At 41.2% G+C, this 23,940-nt stretch overlaps 1 protein-coding gene across 1 annotated transcript in view; it reads left to right on the forward strand.

The window, feature by feature from the left end:
- Positions 1–23,940, forward strand: part of kcnq1.2 (potassium voltage-gated channel, KQT-like subfamily, member 1.2) — a gene marked incomplete at its 5' end in the record, with an annotated part of 166,501 nt that overhangs the window by 93,709 nt on the left and 48,852 nt on the right. The window contains 4 exons of the mRNA XM_080474641.1: positions 11,304–11,379; positions 12,438–12,532; positions 13,621–13,661; positions 14,598–14,659. Coding sequence (XP_080330767.1) covers positions 11,304–11,379; positions 12,438–12,532; positions 13,621–13,661; positions 14,598–14,659 — 274 coding nt within the window. The remainder of the gene's footprint in view (positions 1–11,303; positions 11,380–12,437; positions 12,533–13,620; positions 13,662–14,597; positions 14,660–23,940) is intronic.

The raw sequence follows: 23,940 nt of genomic DNA on the forward strand, positions 1-23,940 counted from the left end.
GGAGGTTTCTTCTCCCTGCATCCTTTGTTCCTTGTGATCTTGCTTAAGGAACCATGATAAAAATGATGAATGTAGTTATAAACAAATATCCAGTTATTAAATCATACATTTAGAGTTGAGTAAAATATAGTTTGATCCCATGGAAATTAAAATTGCAAGATAGGCTCTATTGGAAAACTATAAGCGCTACATGTGCGTCGGTTGATTTGCTATAAAAGTAAACTTACTCTATTTTTGAGCCTGTAGCCTGCATGTTTTTTATGATCTCAACAGTTAAGAAATTATTCAATGTGAAAGTCAATATTGGAAGTCCGGGTACAATTTATTTGGCATAAGAAAAAAGCATGTGGGGTCTTTCATCAACTTCAGCGGGCACCTTTAAAAAAATGACATTGTACAAAGTGCTTCGAAAGACAAAAATAGAGACAAAAGGACATTATAAAGATGGGGTACAAGGGAAATTTAACCAGGGATTTAAAGGATGCCGCTTCTAGAAGGAAGGTACAGACTGCCAATATTATATTCACAAGCAGTTTGTTCAAAAGTCTAGGGGTCCTGATAGAAAAGGTTCAATCACCGGCCCGAGGATCTAAGGCTGTGCGCTGGCTTGAATGGGATCAGCATCTCAGTGATGTAGCTGGGAGCGAGGCCCAAACACATTTCCAAAGTAAAATGTTTTGATCAATTCTGAAAAAGAAACGGAATCATTGCAGAGAACCTAAGATAGGGGTGATTTGCTGATGTCTCTTAATCTATGTCTTGAGTACTGAACCAGCTGGAGGTTGGACAGAGGAGGGAAGTACTGTACTTAGGTGTGAGTAGATGAATGCATGTACTGTATGTCTTGTTCAACATCAGAATTCGATAATATATACCGGTATGTCATTTTGGAGCTTGAACAGTGCTACAAGCAGCATGACTGGACAACTGATGTAATGTGACACTGGAAAGAAAGGTTTGACTCAAAGATCAATAGGAAATATATTGTAATTATCCTCAAAGTCTGCAGCTCACAAAATGGTATCTTACTGATTGTTTGTGAATGGGAGGCTGAGGAAAAAGTACAGAGACCAAGGGGCTATATTGCCTTGGGAAATTTGCACCCAATCTGAATGCTTCCTGGACGTACCAACAAGCTGTCATATATTACCCCATGTATGCATTTGCTGTTCTAATATTGTGGTTCTCAATCATGAATGATTTAGGAGGCATACAACTGACACAGCCTGAAAAATTTATGGTACTTTGATTTTTTAATGTAATTTCAGCAACATTTACTGTGTATCTTCCTGTAATACGCTGTAAGATAAGCATACAGTACATTACTGTAAATCACATAGGATTACGGTTTAAATTTATGGTAAGGACAGTAGACAGCTGCTCGACTGCAGTGTACACAGTATATCACATATATCACAGTAAATAGCAAAGGATTATGGAACCATTTAGGGAGACGAAAATAGAAAAGAGCTATGCCGTAAATGGAGGTACATTAAGAGACCTAAATAATACCAGCAGAGATTTGTACTGTTACTCATTCAGATAGTGGGCTCATCACTTTTCGTTTCGGTGTCACTCTGACAATCTCACTTGAATCCATGGATTTTTTCACACCAAGATAATCTCGGTACTTGTTTCGACTGGGTGGGGAATGCTTCATGTCAGGCCACTATAGATGTATGTTCAGAAACGGCAGCAACGCATCATCAGTGAGGTAAAACTCACCTTTTCTCACTACGGTCTAAACCCCACTCACACCTTAGGGCTCCGCTATACTTTCTGCATTGCGTGTCCGCAGACCACTTTGGACTCACATTTCAGGGTTCACATTGGTGTGCTTTCCATAACGTATCATAACGACCCTGAAAATATTTCCACTTCTGGTGGCCGGCCTTCTCCTCCCTTCATATAGTTAGATTTCATGTTCTGTTCAGGTACGACTTAATAGTGTTGGCGTGGTTCCGGCCTACAGTGACCACAATTCTGTTCTGTAATAAAGCGGTTTTATAGACAAGAAACTGGTCTTCCTTCTCAACATCATGCGGAACGCTACAATAGTAACACACAGTTTTATAATCTAAACCCATTGGCTTATATAAAAGGGAAGTCCCTTAGCTAAGAAGGCCCACAGGTCACCCTCCACCTCTTTCTTTCTTTCTTTCTGTCTCACTCTTTCCTTTCTGTCTCTACCTCCTGTGCTTCTTCCTCTCTGTTTTCCCGCTGGGTCCTCTGTGATCGCCTCCAGCCAACCTTTGCTCCCATGAGGTGAGGTGGTGGTAATTGTCCCCTGGACACACACACACACACACACACACACACACACACACACACACACACACACACACACACACACACACACACACACACACACACACACACACACACACACACACACACACACACACACACACACGAACAGCCATGTCTGTTGACATCACCAACCGCCGGGCTCACGTGCTTGGATTACCGGAGGACTATGAAAGACACTTTCATTCAAAGATGTGTGGCTTCAGTTGGTGTACAATCAGGAGGAAGGGTAGAATTGGGTGCTTGAGGGTATTAGTGCCAGGGGTTATCGCAGAATGTGTCTGGAAAAAAAAAAAGCAAGTCTTTCCAGCATCCTGCAGGACGCTACAATAGCAAGGCACAGTGACTTGGATAAGTAGCTTCAATCTGATTACTGGCTTGCAAATAGTAACACGTTAGATTAGTCGTTACTGAATAGAGTAACGCGTTACTAAGTAAAGTGTTAACGGCATCACTGGGTGTATGTAGGAATTTAGTTTAGTTTTCTGTTTCTAAGCACAAATGAATATCAACTAATGTTGATGATACGCCCATGAACACACATGTCCCCATTACTGACACACCTCAGGCTAAATATTTAGACCTGAACAAGGTCTGGCAGCAAAGAGGGGGTCATTAACCCCAAAACTATCCAGCTCTCTAATTAGGCTCTCTTTGAAGACTGGTTACTGCCATATCCTCTGCCCTAGGCTACACCATAGGCCTTTAGCATCAACCCTGAGACCCTTTATGCTTGTGGTCACACTTTTGAGGAAACCATTCTGTAATAGCATATATTACTGTTTGAAAGATTTAGGGAGATGCCTTTTTCTCTGGTAATAATATGAGAATTAGAATTATATGTAGCTTTACACAGAGAGTAAATCTTTTGCACTTCTATCTGTCTTCATTAGTTCTGCAGTAACAGGCATATGAACGATCGTGTTGGAAAGAGCCTTTTCTTATATGTTGCTTTTTTTTTTTTTTTTTTTTTCATCCCAACACCATGGATACTTGGATAGGGAAGGTGAGAGTAGGACAATTTCATTGGCTGTAGTTTGCGCTCAGTCAACACTGCACCTGTAGTTCTGCCTTTTTACAATCACAATGGAGGACTCCATAGTACTGTTTGCACGTCTCGCCCACTTCAGTTTAACAGCACCAAAAATGTGTACAATTCCATTTTTGAATACACCAGATTCTCAGTGTGAAACGTTGACACGTGGATGAGGTGAAATGGGGAATAAACTGCCAACCTTGGGCTTGGAAGAGGATCTGCTTTACTAACAGCTTTACCATAGCCACCAAAATTTACAGAAAATTAAGAAAATTCATGAAACAGCCATCTTTTTTTTTGAATCACCAATAATTTTTGGAGACAAAATAAGATGTCTAAATATGAACCTAATGCGAAAATCTGAAGATGAATTACATTTCAGTCATGAGTTATTTGGTATCACCATAAAGCATCTTTCAATTTACTACACGCTCCTCCTTTTTCTGAAGCCTCCAGTAACAAACAACGTGTGACCACGAGGCGGTGAGGGCAGATTAGTCTGTGTATGATGTACTGATATAAAGCATGGCTGTTCAATTCCACAGTCAGTCAGGCCAGATTGTAAGACTAAGATCATGGGCTGGGCCTGGAAATTTATGCTTTTACGCTGACAGCCGGATTCATTGAGTTTCACATTCCATGTTTATTGATGAAGATGCATTGATACCACTTTTTTTAATCACAGGCTGAAAACAAGCAGACTTTGTTTTGCTGCTTTCCTTAACATTTCTAAATCCCAGTTGTGTGGCAGTCGCTCTGAGGCCCCCTGAGTTTCACTTTCAGGCCGCATGCGGCCCACAAGCTTCTTTTGAAAAGGCCTGATGCAACATCATTGACAGCACCTGGAGTAACATTTAACCGCTTGTTGGCAAAGATTTGTATTAAAATGTGTAAAATAATAGTGTTGGATAGAAATTGGGAATTTACTGACCTAGTTAAGATATATACTATATCCTGTAATACATGTTATATAACCAAAAACACAGGTAACGTACCATCGGAATAAAGAGAAATTGAAAAATGTAAACTTCATTTCAGGTTTGCGACGTGAATTCTGGTGCACTCTGTGAGTAAGTAAATGTCATTATAAAGAAAAACAGACATATATTTTATGTAAAAACAGTTCAAGTTAATATGGTTAAATCTGGCCAGAAGCTTTGTCTGTTTCCTCTGTGGCCATCATAGCCTGGCAAATAGTGTTTTCCCACGGCTGTAGTTTTAACTTTTCTTAGCTGTCTAAATGGAAACCTCCTCTCTCAAATCCTTTGATAACTTGGCACTTAGACTGGTGTCATGCAGAGTTCACCAGTCATTATTTTAGTAGTGTGTTCCTCCTCAATCTTCTCTACATGTGATACACAAAATCTGTGACCTTCTCTGTTCTCCTCAAATAATCACAGGTTGTGAGGTTTGGCTTCATTTACATTAAACACAGGCAGGATGTTTCTGAGGTCACAGGGATGTTGACTATCTCAAGAGAGGTTATTTTTATTGGTTGGATTCTTTCACAAGCTTAAGGACTGGAAACTTTTACTCACATGTACCTTTAGAGGTGTTTGGTAACGCTGTGTGTGTGTGTGTGTGTGTGTGTGTGTGTGTGTGTGTGTGTGCGTGCGTGCGTGCGTGCGTGCGTGCGTGCGTGCGTGCGTGCGTGCGTGTGTGTGTGTACAAGTACCCAGAAGGACAATCAGTCAATATTAAGGCGATGGCGTCTTTCAAGGTTACACTGAGTTTAGGGTTAGAATAAAGTTACAGTTTGGTCAGTGGAGATAAAAAAGTTAAAGAGCCGCAAACGATAGCGGCTGTTTAATGTAATATCTCAAAAAGTTATGTAAAGATATATGTGTTCATCTGTCTTCCTGTGTTTGACAACAGTTCGGAAAACAGTTGCCCCCCTCAGGGAATATCACATTTTTAGGCTAAAGCATGTCTTCAGGTTACTTCATGGTCACGGTTAGTCAAGTAGTCAGTGAAATGCAATGAAATTAAGATGTGTATGCCTCTGTCATTCTTATGTATGTTGGTGAGCACCTAAATCTGGTTGCACTCTGATTTATGTCAGCGCAGGGGAAAGAAAATGGAAGATGAAAATGAAATCGTCTTTTAGGATTAGATGAAGATTAGCAAGGTAGGGGATAGATTTTCGCAAATGGTAGGTTTTGTGTAAATCTGAAAGAAATGCATTTGTGTATTTGTTTGTTTGGTTGTGTGGTAGACTTGTACAATTATGATACTGCTTTGACTCATGGTGGACATTCTCTGTGTAGAGCAGCATAAAACTTTAAATTCAATTCAATTAAAAGGGAGAATAATAAGATATTAAAATTACACTGTACTGAAAAGAATATAGTCAACTTTCGTTAGCATTGTCTGCCTGCATTTGCTTTTTGTGGTCCTTTATACATGCACAAAAACATTTGTGAAATTTCCTTTGTGTGCTTGTCACAGGCTGTGAAAAAGATACTAAAATCCACCATATCTCTGGTCTCAAAAGTTCTTTCTTCCCTCCCTTTCTCAGCGACCACACACATCAAACGAGGCGTGCCCTTTCTGTTCTCCCTTTGTCATCAGTTCTTAATGGGCACTGGGCTTTGATGTGGGTTTGTTTGCTGTTATTGTCTCCGGCCTGTCTTGATCAGTGTCTATTGATCTGGGAATGGGAGACATAAAAACAAATGGACCGGACACAGCAGGAGGAGGAAGACTATTGTATGAGAAGTCAGCTGCGTCTTGCTCGACTATATCGCACGTAGTCCAGTGCTTCGGGTTCAGATCCTGAGTCAAGTTCAAGCTCATGATGCGAGTGAAAAAAAACCCAGATACTTAGAAAAGTAATGAACGTAGATCAAGCTTCAATAATCATAAGTTTAGTTGTATCAAATCACACTGTAGTCAATCATGAAGAAGGTACAATTGAGGTACAATTATTTGGGCTATTCTTAAACTAATGCGGACTGTGCTGCCCATTTTTTGCAGTTGGACAGTTAAACCAAGACTGTTCAGAAAGCTTTATAAATTAGCCCCAATTGTTTCCCATCAGTCATTGAATTCAACCAGACTATTTCTGAGACAGCTTTTAATTCTTCTCACAGCACAACATTCGCCCAGTAAATATGAGAAAAGGTGTTAAAAAAGGTATTTGTGTTTTGCACAAAATAGATTATTATTATAGATTATTAGACATTAAATAGAACACAATCCACAAATCATTTGATTAAACTGGGATACCTGCGACACAGGCAAGAGTCACAAAATGTATCTATAACATTAATTCATTACAGGTTTTTGGCCTTAATGCTGCATAAATGTACATTTTTTTAAGATTGTATTAAAACATTAAGCCACACCCAGCCAGCTAAAAGGGCCTACGTAATTCAGACTCTTTTAACTCGATGGTCGGAGCATAATACTTCTCTGATTTATTAGACTACTTTTACTTGTGTTTTCAAATCATCTGGAAAGAGTACACTTATAGTGTCCATGATTCAAACCAAGCAAAGTTTAACAGCGTTTAATTTCTGTGCTCCAACCTGTAGAACAAACTTCCATTTAAATCAGGTTTGTCTGTTCTTGTTCTTGATTTTGAAGTCATTTGTAAAAAAATGGCCTGTAATAACCATTCAAATCAAGCCTCGTCAGCTGAAGAAATAATTCTTCACAACTGCTCGGCCACTTCATTGAATGCGAAGGTTCAGCTGTTATGTTATGGGGGTCTTTGCAATACCGCTCTTACACTTCTTACCATGGCACCCTCTGGCATGCCATCACTTCCACATCAAACATTTTTGAAAGAATGTAGTCATCTTATCCTCCCGAGATATGATAAAGAGATGTCTGTTTTTGAGGAGAACAGAAGAAGAGCACATCTCTTTGATCGGCGAAAGCACCAGTCATAAAGCTTATCTCTCACACACACACACACACACACACACACACACACACACACACACACACACACACACACACACCCCCCAGCACACACCCCCCAGCACACACCCCAGCACACACGCCAGCAGTCGTGCTGGGCCCTGGCCATAGCACACTGATGTCGAAGGCTGCTTTCTCTTGACTGACTCCAAGGTTATTACAGCGCACCATGGAAGCACAGGATATGTGAGAGTCTCCACCCAAAGAGAGAGCTCAAGGTGGCGCGTATCAAGTGAGAGTTGCCATTGACAACTCAAGAGGTCTCCAGAGTGACCATCTTAAAATGAATAAAGGGTGTGGGGGAAGCCATGGGGCTAAATCTGTCACAGTCTTTTAAGAAAGGGTCCAGGCTGATTCGTAACGCCAGCAATTACAGCTGATACGTGACTTCTCACAGCTAAACTAATAAAGATAGTTTTATTGAAAACACAACTAATATTTCCAGATGATTGAGTCATACAGTGCGGGATAATGGAAATAATCTAAGTGATATAAGCTTTGCCGACACCAAGGGAGCCCCTCGCGATTCAACCAAACACCTAGATGATAAACTGGAAGAGAGGAAGACAGGAGGAGATGAGTGGCAGCGTTGGAGCCAGCAAGGGCAGCGTCAGCAGAGATATGGGAATCGCATTCCTTCAGTTTGTGTGTGCCAAATGTTTAATGGAGTGGAGAAGAAAGGAGGGTGTTCAACCAAAACCCTGCCATGTATTCTTTTATCACACTTACCCACTGAACATGTGTGTGCATTTGTGTCAAATGCAGGAAGCCGGAGGAGGGCAAGGAGGGAGCGGGGTACAGTTGTACAGCGATCAAAACCGCACATGTTTTTTGTTTCCTACATATGTTTTCTTTCCCAATTATGCCCGAACCTCCGAGTCGCACAGAAATGAGGGGAGAAAAAAAACAACATCCTTCTCCTCATCAACGAAGGAGAGCAAGGGGGTGGGTGGAAGACCTTTTATTTTTTCTTCAAATGGGGCCTCATGCTCTTTATGTTTGGTATTGTTTGTGTGCATTTCCTCCTATAGCTTGGGCAGCCCTTGCACAGAGGGCAGGAAAAAAAAGACAGCAGTCTGACGGCCTTTGATGTTCGTGTTTTATGGTCCTATGTCACTGCATTGTCTGTTAAGTCCTTTTGTGGTCCGTCAGCCAAATTAAGACCTCAGAGCGACTTGTTGACTCCACAAAGACCCTTGTTTGGGGAGGGTGGAGAGTACGCATTTATGTGTGCACATGGACTGTAGTCTCACACGAGTGTTGTGAACTGTGCACAGACACGTGTAAACCTCAAATACAAATATACAAACATCGGCTTTCATGTAAGGATAGAGCAGTTCAGGTTGAAAGAGGAGCAAGCTCTGTGTGCGTTCCACAATTGAAAGCTGAGAGCACTTGGGACGGACAAAAAGTCTGAATCATTGTATTTAAGGCAAGTGGATCAAACACACAACCAGAAGCTACAATCTGACATGTGCGATGACCCTGCGTTAGGTCAAATTACTTTCCATCTGCAGTTTTTCAATAAAAAGTAACTGTTCTGATACCAAAAACTGAACTGTAGGTGGCAGCTCTCTTATTGTTAGCCATATAACATGAGCTCCATATTATTAGGGAAAACACAAGGCTGCATAAATGGAGGGATCAAGAACTTTCATGGTATTTTGTGCAGTAATCAGGAGCAAAAAACTGTGGGAAAAACAATTTCAGTTTGCTCTTATTCTTTTCAAGACATTTTGGTGACAAATGTAAAAATAAAGTGTTTATATTTCCCAGCTGTAATAATAAAAGTTTATAATATGCTGTCTCTCTGCTGCTCCGGCCTTAGTTTGACAAACTAATGAAATCTCTGTTAGATCTGTTAGAGAGTTAGCAAAGTCTTTGTGACCTTGACCCTTGACATTTGACCTTTTGCCATCAAACGACAATCAGCTCATCTCCATGTGAGATCAAACATGTATGAGTAAGATTGCCTCCACCTTCCAGTGATCACAGGGCGAAAGGCATAAATAAACCCTAGAAACTCGATGGGCAACAAATCACAAATATCACAAATGTCCCCATACGTGGGAATGACGGCCCAGAAGAGAGAAGTCTGTCATCTCTCTCCCTTGTTTCAAGTTTCAAAAAGTGTGTTGCTCCAACAAGCGAATCAGAAATCAAACCTTATTTAATGTCATCTTGGGTTTGGCCAATCCCAATCAAGGTAGGCCCTGCCTTTCACCCTCCGAGAAATAGGCAACTCTACTCTGGCACATGGCACCACGAGAGGAAGTACCTCCTCCTCATCCCAAGATGGACATGTGTGGGTGGAGACGGTCCGGTTCACACAGACACAGCAGATTCTGGTTGCAGCTCATATGATTGATTTTTCAAATGGCTGAAAATCAAAGAAAAGAAGGATTTGGGGCAATAAACTTTGAATATAAGGACCAATGAGACCCATGTGAAAATGTTGAAAAGCTGTATTATTAAAAGTGGTATTATTATTATGACCAATTTTAAAACATAAAACAATTTAACTGACAACTCATGTAACTTTGATCACTGGCTCACTTTCAGATGTCAGCACACTACTCAGACTACTTCATCTCAAACAAGTGGACTATTCATTGTAGACGTTGCCACATGCAATCAAACAAATAAACACAAAAGCATCATATGGACAAAGAAGAGCCTTTGGAATAATGAAATGATTAAATTCAATCAAATCCCATAATAAAGTTTGGTATTTCAATCTGCTTTCATCCAAAATCATTGCATGAATGCCTTTGGAGATCATTTTAAACATGCTCTGTTCACACAGTCACACTACAACCATACCAACCAAGTATTGCTTCAAAATTGAAAAAGTACTGCACACCACTTTAGTGAAACTTTGGATTTGATGGCAGCTTACATGCAAACAACTCTGGGTGCTGGTCTACACTGGTCATAGATTAACATTGGGTAATAATGCATTACCGGTATCAAAAGACAAACCTTCCCTTAGTGACGAGTGCTTCTGATGTTCTGCCTCGTCACTTTTTGCCAAAGTCTTTGACATCTTTCAACTATTAAAACTTGATAAAATGACAGCAGTGGAGGTTTAAACACATTTTTTTTTTTTTGGCATTGTTTATTCCGGAGCCAGTAATTACAAGAATCACAGGAATCCTATATTGGTGTGTAATCCATTCATAATCTTCCAGTACCATTGCAATACTGTTAAAAATAAATAACAGCAAAATACATTTCTTCTTTAATTCACCTTGGAATGTGGCTGTGAGTCCTGTGAAAGACGGGACCTGAAAACAGTGAGGAGACCTTTGGTTGGGTGATTATGCTTGATTATGTTCCACGTACATCTGTTTCCTCTGTCGGCCTTTGCGTGTTTTCAATCAGTCAAACCACAGAAACACACCCTCTCGCCAAAATGTCAGCCAGTTTTTGCACAATCTACTTTCACTCATCCAAACACGCCACAGGTGTGCGTGAGGCCGCCATGCACGGCTTTCAGCTATTTCTGAAGAGTAAACCAAACGAGCGCCCGTGCTCAGCATTGCAGGCCGTCTCCACGAGAAAACAAACAGCCATACAGTCACTATGGTATGCACGTTCCAGTATGTGCGCATGTTGTTTGCATCCAGTGGTTTCTTTTCCCGTGTTCAAGCTCAACAACAGTGGGTTTTCCCTCGTGTTGACACAGATGTGCCGCTTTGAGCTGAGGGACTTGTGTTTTGGGACTCCTCCTAATGCGAGTTGAGTCTGGTTTTCTTCTCTTTCACTTTGGAGATGACTGCAGATTCACTGTTTTGACCAAAGAAGAGAATCACTAATAAACTGTGTGGGTTATTCTGTGTTGATGCACATAGTTAAATGTGTATTTGTGCATTTGTGAACACGTGTGTTTTTCATCAGCGCCGCTATTGTTTTTCCGTTTCATGGTATACAACTATCGAGGATTGGTTCGGTCAGACTCTGAGCCTACTTTTTTAAAATCTTGTGTTCTGTCTCTTCTTTAATTGCAATTTCATCTCTTGTTCCGTCACAGGTTGTCCCATGCCCAGAGATCAGCAGTAAAAGTCCTCCGCAGAATGCAGTACTTTGTGGCCAGGCGGAAATTTCAGGTGAGCAATGGGAAACTCGCAGAGAAAAGCACAACGGCATTGAAGAGAGAGAAGGAGGGATTAGAAAAGAAGAGAGAGACTGATTTTTGTGCATGCGTGCGTAGTTGTACAGGAGTGGGAGGGGGAGCCTTGAGGGCATATATCAGCTGCAGCGTGTGTGTGTGCGTGTGTGTGTGTGTGTGTGTGTGTGTGTGTGTGTGTGTGTGTGTGTGTGTGTGTGTGTGTGTGTGTGTGTGTGTGTGTGCGTAAATGCCAGAAACTTGCACCTGCATGTCTTCTTTGTGCTGTCTTCAGTTCAGCCGTAGTATCATGGGAAATCTACTAACCTGTCTCTTGGGCTGCAGTAGGAATTCACTTTACTACACTGCATGTTCAGAAACACACTCTTACAAAAACACTGACACACACACACACAGCAGGGCATGGCCTCAAACTGGAGCGAAGTCAGCGATTCTACGAAACAATGTGTAGTAAAATACTTCAGTTTAAAAAAATAAATCATATTTGGAATAGTTTAGCCATTGAATTCATGCTGCATGTTTTGCAGAATGGTTCCTATATTCTGACTGTTTCCAAGTCTTCTGTATGTTTTCAATTATGGCCTAAGTGATCTCAGCTGCTGAGGCTATACTCTGCGTATACCAAGAATACCCTAAAGAGTTCACTGGGTTCTTTCTGATGCTCCTTGTATCAACGTCACACTAAACAAAGCTGTGAAAGGGCCTTAACACGATCGCATTCTACATGACCATGCACTTGTTAGTGCATGCATATACGCACACACACACACACACACACACACACACACACACACACACACACACACACACACACACACACACACACACACACACACACACACACACACACACACACACACACACACACACACACACACACACACACACTGAGTTAACAATGAACCCTTTGCACCCTAGGGGGTTGGGGATGTTTTCGGGGACCAAGCAACGGAGGTTGTGTTTGACAATGGCTTTTGTGCCGCACTGCGTGTTTGTGTGTGTGTGTGTGTGTGTGTGTGTGTGTGCATGAATCCACAGCAAGCACGGAAGCCCTATGATGTGCGAGACGTGATTGAGCAGTATTCCCAGGGTCACCTCAACATGATGGTCCGCATTAAAGAGCTGCAAAGAAGGTGGAGTCTTTGTTTTTTTTGCTCTTTTCTCTTATTTATCATTTAAGCTACTTCCATATTGACTCATAGTTTAAAGTCACAAGGATCAAGTGAAAAATCTCACATAATTTAACTCAACTATATATTTTTGACTCTGTTCCTTCAATGCCTTTGACAAATAGGAACTATCTGCTATCTGTATTCATTTGATGCTTTGCATTTCTTTAGTTATACCACTTTTTATTTATTTATTTACGAGCAACATTTTTTCTGTTATTCAATCAATCAATCAGTCAGTCAGTCAGTCAGTCAGTCAGTCAATCACCTTTAATTATATAGCACTTTTTTATACTATTAATGTAATACAAAGTTATTAGCCTAGTTTCAATAAGAACCGAACTTGTTCAAGTTCCACCAAGTGTGAAGACTCAGAAGTAGAACACAGTTTAGTAAAAGTTTCATGTGTTGGCCATATTGCGTTATAATTTGAATTCTTCAGGAGCCACTTAAAATTCAAGGTTCAGCCTTGTCATATCTTACTGATCCATGGTGACACATTGATTTGAACCCAAAACTGCAACATAAATCAACACAAGTCAGTGAAAAGCTGTTATTTATTTTTCTTCCTCTTCCTCATGTTTAGATTGATATTAAGTCTTTAATAATTGAGAACTTCATCATTTTATGCACATCAGATTTTCCAAAGCGAGTCAAAACACTCCAAAGCATCATGAGACATGCTTTTCATCATGTTGGTCAACCTCTCAAATGGAAGATTTATAAAGATGTTGTGATAAAAGTTTATTGTTAGTTTGCGGTTACTGAATGACACGAGTGGTTTGCTGAGCATGTTGCGTTCAAATGCTTTGCCCCATTGTGTACCACATGTGCAAGTAAATTTTGATGTGTTTTTAGTGTTCTTCATTTCAAGAAGAACAGAGCAGTTATTTATGGATTCATTTAAAACTTGCAATGTTTTTTGGTGTGTTTTTTTGTTAGATTTTCTTTTCAGAAAACCCAAATAAAAATAGGTTCAAGCTGGTCCTAGTTTGTTCTGTATTCACTTTTATATTCCTTTGCTCTCTACGTTTTTCTATCTCTTCCCCTAGGCTGGATGGTACTCTGGGGAAGCCGGGAATGTTTCTTCCAGGTAAATATACAAAAAAAAAAAAAAAACGGTCTCCATCTGATAGACAACTATCACTCCTCACTTTATCCCTGTGTTTACAACTCAGGCATTCACAAGCTGTGCCAGACTAAATACGAGTGAAAGAGAGGTCCCTGATGTGTTTGTGTTATGACTCGGTTTGGCTGTGGGTTACGGCGGCATGTGTGTTTTTGTGCCCGTGCATATGTGCATTTTGTGCGCCCTGGCTGATGTCGCAGCGCCGGCCGACCTGTATTAGCACGCTTGTAGAAGAGGATGTCAGGCGACTCACCGAAAACACATTTCTTTGGCCAATTTGGAAATGTTAAGTGCCGTGCCCCTACCACAGCTTGCATGTCAACTAAAAATAACACTGGCGGGATGCAAACGTCACCACTCGGACTGGATCGAGCAAAGCAAAACAAAATAGTTTCACTTCCCAATGAGAGGCTGTTTACCGTGAAATATTTGTCTATGTGTGCACATGATTTGTTTAAGGAGCTGCGTGGTGTGTCAGTGGTTAGTACTCTCATGTCACAGTGAGAATATCCCTGGTTCAGTTCCGGGATTATGGGGCTTTCTGTGTGGAAATTGAATGTTCTTCCTGTGCATGTACTGGTTTTCTTCGAGTGCTCTTATTTCTTCCCACCATCCAAAGACATGCATATCAAGAGAATTTGTGTCTGTAAAGTGCCTATAGGTATGAGTGAGAGTGTAGTTGTGATTTTATGCGTCTGTGTTTTCCCTGCTGATGATAAGAAAAGCAATCTCACACTGCGACACAACCAGGACATGCTGGCCATCACAGATAAGACAGTTCTTTACCCGGTACACTGCTTTTTGCCAATCGTAGGTCCCCAACCCTCAGTCGATGAAAGCAATATAGAAAAAACCTTATTCATTTCATATTTTCCTTTTCTTTTTCTTTTTCTTCACCAGGAAAAGGCGAGGACAAAGAATACCCAACTATTGGTGCTCGAATGATCAGACTGGAAGATAAGGTAGGCACGCTTCCCTGCGTGTGTGTGTGTGTGTGTGTGTGTGTGTGTGTGTGTGTGTGTGTGTGTGTGTGTGTGTGTGTGTGTGTGTGTGTGTGTGTGTGTGTGTGTGTGTGTGTGTGTGTGTGTGTGTGTGTGTGTGTGCGTCTGAACGTGACTGCCAGCTTATGTCTGCTATCAGATGAATGCGTGTGGTGGAATCTTTTGATGGCTGCTCTGTCATTTCGTGCCAAATACACATGTCCTCTGTGCTCTGCCTCATCAGCATTGATCCCGTGCTGCGTTTGTGCTCCACTTTTATTGCAGATCATTATCTTTGGTACCGACAAACCAATTCTTGGATGTTTCCACGAGACAGTTTTAACGGCATTAGAGCGCTAAACAGTCATAATGCAGTGAGGTATCACGAAAAAGGTTACAGCTGTGTTATCAAGCCCTTGAGACCATGGTGGTGGTGTCTCGGTTGGTTTGTGAAGGTGTCTGCCTCTCTGTGTACAAGCCACTGTGTCTTTCCACGCACAAATCATGGGGTATGAAATGTGTTAGCTTTGGTGTGTGGGTGCGTGTGTTGTTTGTTTATCTGAGTGGTTGCAGCAAGTGAAATTATGCTTGTGGATTTGGAAAAAAAAACTTTTCTGTGCACTCTGACATTATTTATTCATTTAAATCTGAAACTATCATTGCACGATAAACCCTACTCTTAGAGTGAATTTGTTGTCCCATGAAAACAGCTCCTATACAATGGAACAATGCACTCCGCCGTCACTTATTTCCTCTTCACAACCAGCCTGTTCAGGACTTCCCCCACTTGCCTGAATATTTACCTTACCATCTCTGTGCACTCATCAAGAGTGCCGTTCCCTAATGTTTACAAGCATTAGCCATTCCCTGACCTCTTTGTTACGAGAAAGGAGTAATGATCTTGAACCGATGTACGCTCTGAGCCTGAGGACCTCCCTCAGAGTACCCGTTACAGACCATTTGCTTCGGGCTCCATGTTGCGATCGCAATCTCTTGATTTAAAACATAAACCTGTGTACAGAAGTGCCTCCCATACGACTACCCTCTTTTATCCTTCAGTCTGTCTTTTAGTCTTTGCTGCCCCCCTTTTTTTTTTTTCTTTTGCCCATGCTTTGCTGTGACGTCAAGGCCAAATGTGACTGAGAGGGCCGTAATTGGGGAAACATATCAGTGGAGCACTTCTGATTCAGACAGTGTTCAACCAGTCGCTGTTTGTTATGTTTGTCAAACGAAACCTGCCGTGCCGCAACAAATATTTCCTCCAAAAGGTACAGCAAATAATCAGCTGACACTTCTGATACCGAGAGTCACCAGTTCTTTGTAATTACTGTTTTCCTCGCCCTGTGGCCCGCCCCCTACCTGTCTTTCACCATTCTGGTTGTGTGAATTTTCTTGTTTTGATGGCTCTTGCAGGCCAGCACACCTGTTGTGGAAAATGGGGCTTCCTTTTTCCCTCAGGCGGCAGGTGGATAAACCTGCTGACCCTTTGTACTTGGTATATTCTGCTGGTCCTGTGGCTCTCTTTACACTGTAAACCATTTCTTTCACCCACTTGACATTTACAAGTCATAGATACATTTTTTGAAATGACACACAAAATTAATTCAATCGATCGCTGCAATTTCAAATCTTTCAAGTGAATTTTCTGGTCATTTGCAAGTTGTTTGCAACAGAAACTCCAGTGCTCACTCTTGTTTGACTCGCATGACTGCACGCATTTCATAACGTTGTGTAATTCCTGAGTTGCGCCACCTCTTGCTCATGTTGCTCATAATAGTAAACTTACTCACACCCAGAGCGAAAGCCTGGTGTCACAGTTGAATCACCTCTAAATCGGACCTTTCCCAACTTCTCCAAGAATTATTCAACAGCTCTGTATACCCTCATGTTTGCGTGTGCACAGGACCGTGTTCCCATGCCTTTCTCAATATGCGCTCTTGGTTTGTCTCCAGAATTCTTTTTTTTTTTGACAAATTTCCACTTTCTTTTCCCCTCTCCCTTATAAAGCACCAGACATCTACCACTCTCACTGAGTAAGTAAGACAGAATGATATTCCTGTCTACGTATTGTCAGCACATCACTTGTAGATGAATTTATCTTAAGTTGGCTGAAGGGGGCTCAGGCATTGTGAGTCCTGTACGGGGTGAGACAGTGATTTATCACTCACAGACAAAGACACCTATAGGTCCGCACACGCGCACACACACACACACACACACACACACACACACACACACACACACACACACACACACACACACACACACACACACACACACACACACACGAGCACAGAGGTGATTAATTGCCCGAGTGTCTAACCCCACACTCTCAAGATTGAATTCTCCAGGAGTGACTTGGAAACGAAGATGGATGAGCCTCTGTGACAGTGTGTTATCTTTGTGTCAGATACACTCGATGAAAAATGCCTGAATGACAAGCTCAAACAGTGACTAATGTCTCTCCGGGCTTCAGTGTGGTCTTACGGGAGGGAGGGAGCTCGCATGCTTTGAGGGGAAGTCAGCGCATTTGCTTGTGGTAAATCGGTCCCACTTTTATCCGAGCAGATTTAGTTTTTTGTTTTTGCTCTCACATAGTGATAGACAAAAAAAAAAAAAAGGCAGAGCATTTACAGCGGTGAACTTTTCAAATAACCTGTAAATGTCTGTCTGGATGAGTTCATGCTTTTTTAGTTCAGATCTGATTTAACAATATTGTGAAAAGTGCTGTTGCCCGGAGCAGCTCAGCAACATAAGACTGAAAGGAGCGTGTCGGATTGAACATGGCAGCCTTTAATTATGGTGGAAGGTAAATAGCTTTGTGTGGCACTGAAAGTTTTTCACAAGACTGAGAAAAGATTGGTCCACACTAAACAAGTGAAATTCAATGCTGTAGTCTCAGAACACATATGAGCTGATGATAGAAATTTGAATATGTGCCGCAAATACATTGAATATTATTGGATTTATTGTTGAACTATGTCTTTGTTGGCAGTAAAACCTACGGTTAGAGGCTACAGTAGCGGTCTTGGGATTAGAAGTTTGTAAGTTTGAATGCCACAGCAGACAGGTCACCACTGTAGATCCCTGAGTAAGACCTTTGACCCCCATCAGCTCCCCGGAGCCCCCTCGTAATGACTGCCCACTGCATCCTAGAACTAGGATGTATAACTGCAGATAAAGGAATTAACCCAAGGGGATTAATAAAGTATGGTTAAACGATGGCAGGGTGCCAAATAAAAGACCAATAATACGTTACAAAACACAAAGCTTTACAACTTTAGGTTTTTACAAGCATCACAGCATTTACTTCACTAATTTAATGTGCAAAAAAGAAAAGAAGACATATCAGTTGCAGAGACATACTCTAGCTTTTGTAAAAGCTTGTAACCAACAACAACAGCATGTTGTTTTTTTGCCTGTAGATATGCTTTTGACAGGGTCTTTCTTTACTTTGGAAATTAACTAAATACAGCATTCAACCAGAATTTCCAACAGATTTTTGGAAAACGGACGTAATCACGTGAGTTCTACTCCTGATCCGTGAGGTGGTAGGTCAGCTTCATTTTCATTATTTATCATATTTATTTGATGTATATAATGGTTAGCATTTTTCTTTTTTCCTAGAAAACACCACCCCGGATATATCAACACTGTGAGCTTTTAAAGATTACGCAAAATAAAAAAAAAATAAAAAAAGGCAAACACTCAGCAGAAACAGTGTAGTACTTCACACTTACTCGATTGGTTCAGCATAGTTTAGTAATCCAAAGGTTCCCAAGATGTATTTGGAATTGTGGCTACCAAATCATCAGTGGTGTCTAGCAAAACAGCAACTACTGTGTTATTTGTGTTGCTGCAATTACATGGACCATATATCACACTCACTGTGTGGTTAACTTAACCCACAATATGAGGGCAAAATGTGCTGTGCCATGTATGTCCTGCTTATATATCATGAAGCGTATGCACTAGAGTCTGAGCACTGACCTTAATAGCGTCTCAATTAGGTAAGAATGTTATAATTTACAGCAAGGCCAAATACTGGGAATACTTGAGGGCCGAGACAGAGTGTTGTGTTTGTTAGGAATCCATCTGTAAGGCATTTAGGGCCCCATGTTTCTAAAAGCATGGCTCTGAGGGGGGCAGGAGCGTGTGTGTACAACTCTGTGTGTGTGTTTAGACTGGTCCAATCCAGAGCCAGTGCAGGGCTTTAGAGACAAGGGCCTTGTACTGTAAACACACATGCACAGATATACATATTCAAACATTAGACCATCCACAAAAATACAAGTGGATATCCCCAGCTCATATAAATATACAATTGTAGACACACACACACACACACACACACACACACACACACACACACACACACACACACACACACACACACACACACACACACACACACACACACACACACACACACACACACACACACACACACACACACACACACAAATTGGTCAATCCAGCAAGGCCTTGGCTTAGTTCTCAACAGCTTAATCACATCTTTCAGTGGTGAAGGGTGGGTTACAGATTGAGTGGCTGGAGTATGAGGAATAATTTTGTGGCTTAAATCCATTAATGATTTGCAGTGGGTGCCTAAAATAAATCTGTTGTACCCAATCATGTATTCTATGCTCAGCACATTAAGTTGAGCCCACATCTATGACTATACAATTACTATAAATCAGTTTCAGTGCCTCACTGTGGTTCAGGATGTTGGGTTCTCTAGTAAAAGAATCACTTTTACGATCACAACTAAGTTATTACGTAGGTGCCAAGGACGAAGCATTCTTTGCTGTTTCAACATTTTACTTAGCTTTTATGAAGCACCTACATCCATTTAAAAAGAGATATTGTGTTTCCTTTTTTTTTTTCTTAACTACAACTCAAATGACATTTTCATACTGTTGAAACAGTATGAAACAGTCATGAACAGTCTTCAGTCTCACATTCAGAATTAGAATATGTTATGTTTTTTAATGCTTCAGATATCACAAGTGGAAAAAAATAGAATATGTCATGTCTTGGATGTCATTGAAGGCCATATGTGAGCCTTTTTATATCATTCTATTTATAAAGTTACTAAATAGACATTATAATACGTACAATAAGAGTGCCCATAGTAAATCTTAATAAATGCTTTCAAGGTATGTTTTAAGTGAAGAAAAATCAACTTTTGGGGGGGATTTATTCACATTTTGGAGCATTTTGGCAATGCAAAAGATCAAATCCCAGCTGTGTTAATGTTATTATGAGAGCATTACCCCTTTAAAACCAAGCCTATATTTTAGGTTTCTACTCCAAAATTATACAGCCGTTTATTTTTTATAATCTGACGAGTTTCTGCTTTCATTTGTTTGTTTGTGTGTTTGGAATAAAGTGGATTCTGGGATTTGGTCTGCTTGGTCCATAGTTGCATTTGGCTCATCTAAACCCCTGCTCATCTAAAATGCTCACTGTGGCGTGTGATATCGGCCCTTGTATTGAAAGCGTTGAATTAGAAGCTTCACACATCGTCATCATTTTTACTAGTTCTACAAATCCTACAAAAGTGCGTCTGTCTCTATATTAAGCACAAGTAGTTAATCATATACTCTGTGTATGTTTCAGTGTCAGTGAATTATTCTCATTGGTCTCTTAGTTCATTTGCCCGTCTCCAACCTACATCCCTTCCTCTGGGTGAGTGGGGTCAATGAATTCTCCCTTTTTTAGAGCGTGCCCCTGCCATCCCAAAGGTCTCCATTCTTCAGTTTCCCTTCTCTTTCTGCTTTCCTGTATCGACACCACGCCGACCATCTCCCCTTTGCTGCTTTTCCCAGCGCCTCTCTGCCCTGCATGCACCCTGTCTGTTGTTATGCCGTTGTTTTGATATATGAGTGTATTTGGCCGCTGCATGCTCAGCGGGGAGCCGAACTGACCGGACCGGTCTAAACAAAGAGAGGAAACTTGGCAGAGGAAGCATATGCGTACACACAGACTCACACATGCACACACATCCAGACCAAGACAGATCCAGAGACACACAGCTTCAGTGCAGTGGCCGTGCTGTTACTGCCCGGTGCTGCTGCAGACAAGCGCACACAGTATCTCCCAGCATGTCTGGACTTGACTTGTTGCATAATGTAAAAACCTCGAAGTTCATCGTGTTTTTCTTCTCTGATTAAATCCAGTTCCTTGAATTTTGATGTGCCTCGACAAATGTGCAGTCAATATGCAAGTTTGCACAGCAAGTAAATAAACAGTTTGCACACACGTGCATGACTTTCAGGGAAATGGTTTACTCCCACTGAAAAAAAGAGTTGGAGGGAATTGTCCTCTGTAGACCAGCATCCCCTTGTGGTTTAAGGCTTTCGTCTTCAACGATATCAGCAGGTAATTAATTGGTTTGTCATTATTGTGTCAAAAGTTCAGCGTGTCGACACAATGAGTCAGTGGCAGTGATTATTCTAAAATGACAAGAATCTGTTATTTCAACTATCAAATCTAAAATGTCCCCAGTTTGAGTCTAGGTTGGTCTTGGGTGTATATTTGGTTGTCTATTGTGTTTTGCCTATGATGGACTGGGGTCCTGTCCAGGGTGTATCCTGCCTTTCAGCCATAATCAACTGGGATCAGGTCCAGTGCCCGATGACCCTGAAGCGCTGTAGAAAATGATGAATGTTATGTTCATGGAGGATCCCTGAATGTAAGAAAAACTTGGCTCTGCTTTTGACTGCATGGTTGTACAATATCATCAAGCAAAACACTATTGTGTCCAATTCATTATGTGCTAATACACATCCCACTCACACAGCCCCGTAGCAGGAACAAGTGTAATTGGACAGTTTATCTTGCAAGACAAAGTGGGAAATGAAAGTCTTAATAAGTCCCCAGAGCTGCAAAATTGTTTCTGGGGACATTATACAAGTCCACAGTGTTTGGAAGTCTTATGAAAACCAAGAATAATTTTTTGTCATCTGAATCGTACCTTTTTGCAACATGTCTAATCTCTTGCATCTCTTTTTGGCAATTTTCACAGATTGGAGCTCTTTTCAGCTGTGCTCCTCGTTCTGCCACGTCTTTGCCTTGCCCTATGCTGAACTGGCTTTTCTCACATTGACACTTCCCACTGTTGATGTGGTATCTTTATAGTTTTGTGAACTTGATAGCATGCAACGGCTGGTGTGCTGCTGCGAGTTTGATAGCGCACCAGGAGCTGAGTGCTGTTTGTAGTGCGGCCCAGCAGTAAATCATGTTTCAGCAGTGCGCTGGGGATGCAGCCCCTGGCAGCTCCCAGACGGCCTTTGGCTCTGGCTCCTTTCGCTTAGCGCCACTCTCTAATTTCAGAGCCGGGACCCTGCCTACTACTGTGTCTTTACCGCATTCCCACAAACCAGAGACGGACAGTCTGCCTGCATGTCTGGCTACTTGCACTCCATCTAACAGTCTTTCTCGCATTCTATCTCTCTCAGGCTTTTGTGTGTATCTCCATTCCGCTTTTGCACTCACTCCGTTTTTTTTTGCCCGCTGTCACAAACTTTCTTTTTCTGTGGCTCTCGGTCTCTCATTCCCAGAGCTTGCCCCTTCTTCTCCGCTGTCTCTGTCTGTTTCGGTGCTTTCAGGATTATAGGCCTGCAGTCTCCCTCACAGTATCTAAATCATGTTGTACCCTGCCACTGTCTCTTGTCAGCCGCCCCCCGCCCAGTTTCTGTCTGCATCTCTCCAGCACCCACTGTGGGCTCACTCCTTGGCTGTAAATACCCATGCTACATTTCCATTTTAATTGCCTGACTTTCGCAGCACCCTGGGATATATTTTTTGCACATATATTTTATTGTCTTGGCCAAATGCCCCTACTACTTTCAGTTGGACCTGACCACTAATATACTCCCAACATGGACCAGTTCATTATCAGCATGGAGGTGTGAGCTTATTTAAGCAGGTTACAAAGGGGTCAATATACAGTTCATGAAACTGGGGCCTGTGTTTTATTGGGACCTGCAGTCTCGCTAATACACAGTGCTAAGTAGCCCTGGTGCCACCCTACTTTTGAGTACTATTAAATCAGTCTACTGCATGGAACTATAACCAGCTGTGAATAATGCCAAGCTGTGTAAATTACTCCAGAGGCTATGAGTGTAAATGTCACTGCTGTTAAGTCAAGCTGGTACCTGGGGAACATATAATGGGCAGTATGTGCACAGTAAAATACTGGATGTGTGACTGTATGTGCTTGTTTTCTGCCTCTGGCACATCTAGGGGGTGAGTAGCACAAATCAGCAATTTGTAAGAGCACAATACAAATCACAATATTTGTTGTTTACATTTGTACTGGCACATAGAACACTTAACATTAATTTGACATTAAGGGTTTAGTTGGGTTCTGTTGTACTCTATCATTGTAAGAGCGCTTTGAGATGTTTGTTGATGTGATTTAGCGCTTTACAAATAAAATTGAATTGAATTGAATTGACCAAGATAATTACCAAACCGATGATGCACTTTTAGTCTGTTCTTAAGGATGTATCTGATTTTATTTTTAAATTTTTGTCAAAGATATTTTGATATTGGGGTCGATTTTCTTAAATATTTCTATGGAACTTGGAGAAATGTAATGTAGTTACCTGCAGAATCTACACATGCTTGGGGAAAAACAATTTTTCTCCTTTAGATTTTAAGACAGATTATTTGATGAGATGAAGGTCTGTTCAAAACTTTTATGTTAGTCTATGCAATGCAGAGACATATCAGTATTACGCTTGTGTAAGATGTAAATACAAACACAAGTCACTTCTCATACACCTATGTTTTACGAAATGCTTCTCCAGTTGTTTTCATTTTTCATTCATTCTTTTGAGATGCGCTTCTGCCTACACATTCAAAATGAGTGAATGTTTTTCATGAAATTGTGAAATGTCTTACTTTCACTGTGTGACGTGTTGTTTCTATTCTATCGTAAATATAAAATATGGGATTACCGTAATTGAAAAAGTCTTGGGTTGATGTACATTTGAATCATTTTCCCCTTTTCAACTCCTATTTTTTGAGAGGACATTGAGTTGCAGATTCTCAGGACAGACTGGACAATATAGCCAGTCTGTCGTAAAATAGCAGATTAAGAATAAAGTAAGTTGTAGTGTTGTTTGAGGGTGTTGTGCTATAGCAGGCTCACCCTTAGTTCATGGAATGATTTTAACTAGCTGTTACTAATGCAGGCGTGTTTATGAGTGTGTAAAGATTTGACTGGGCCACTTGTGGTTCAGACATTGGCC

Source organism: Lipophrys pholis (assembly GCF_963383615.2).
Source record: "Lipophrys pholis genome assembly, chromosome: 11".
In the NCBI taxonomy this organism is placed as follows: Eukaryota; Metazoa; Chordata; class Actinopteri; order Blenniiformes; family Blenniidae; genus Lipophrys; species Lipophrys pholis.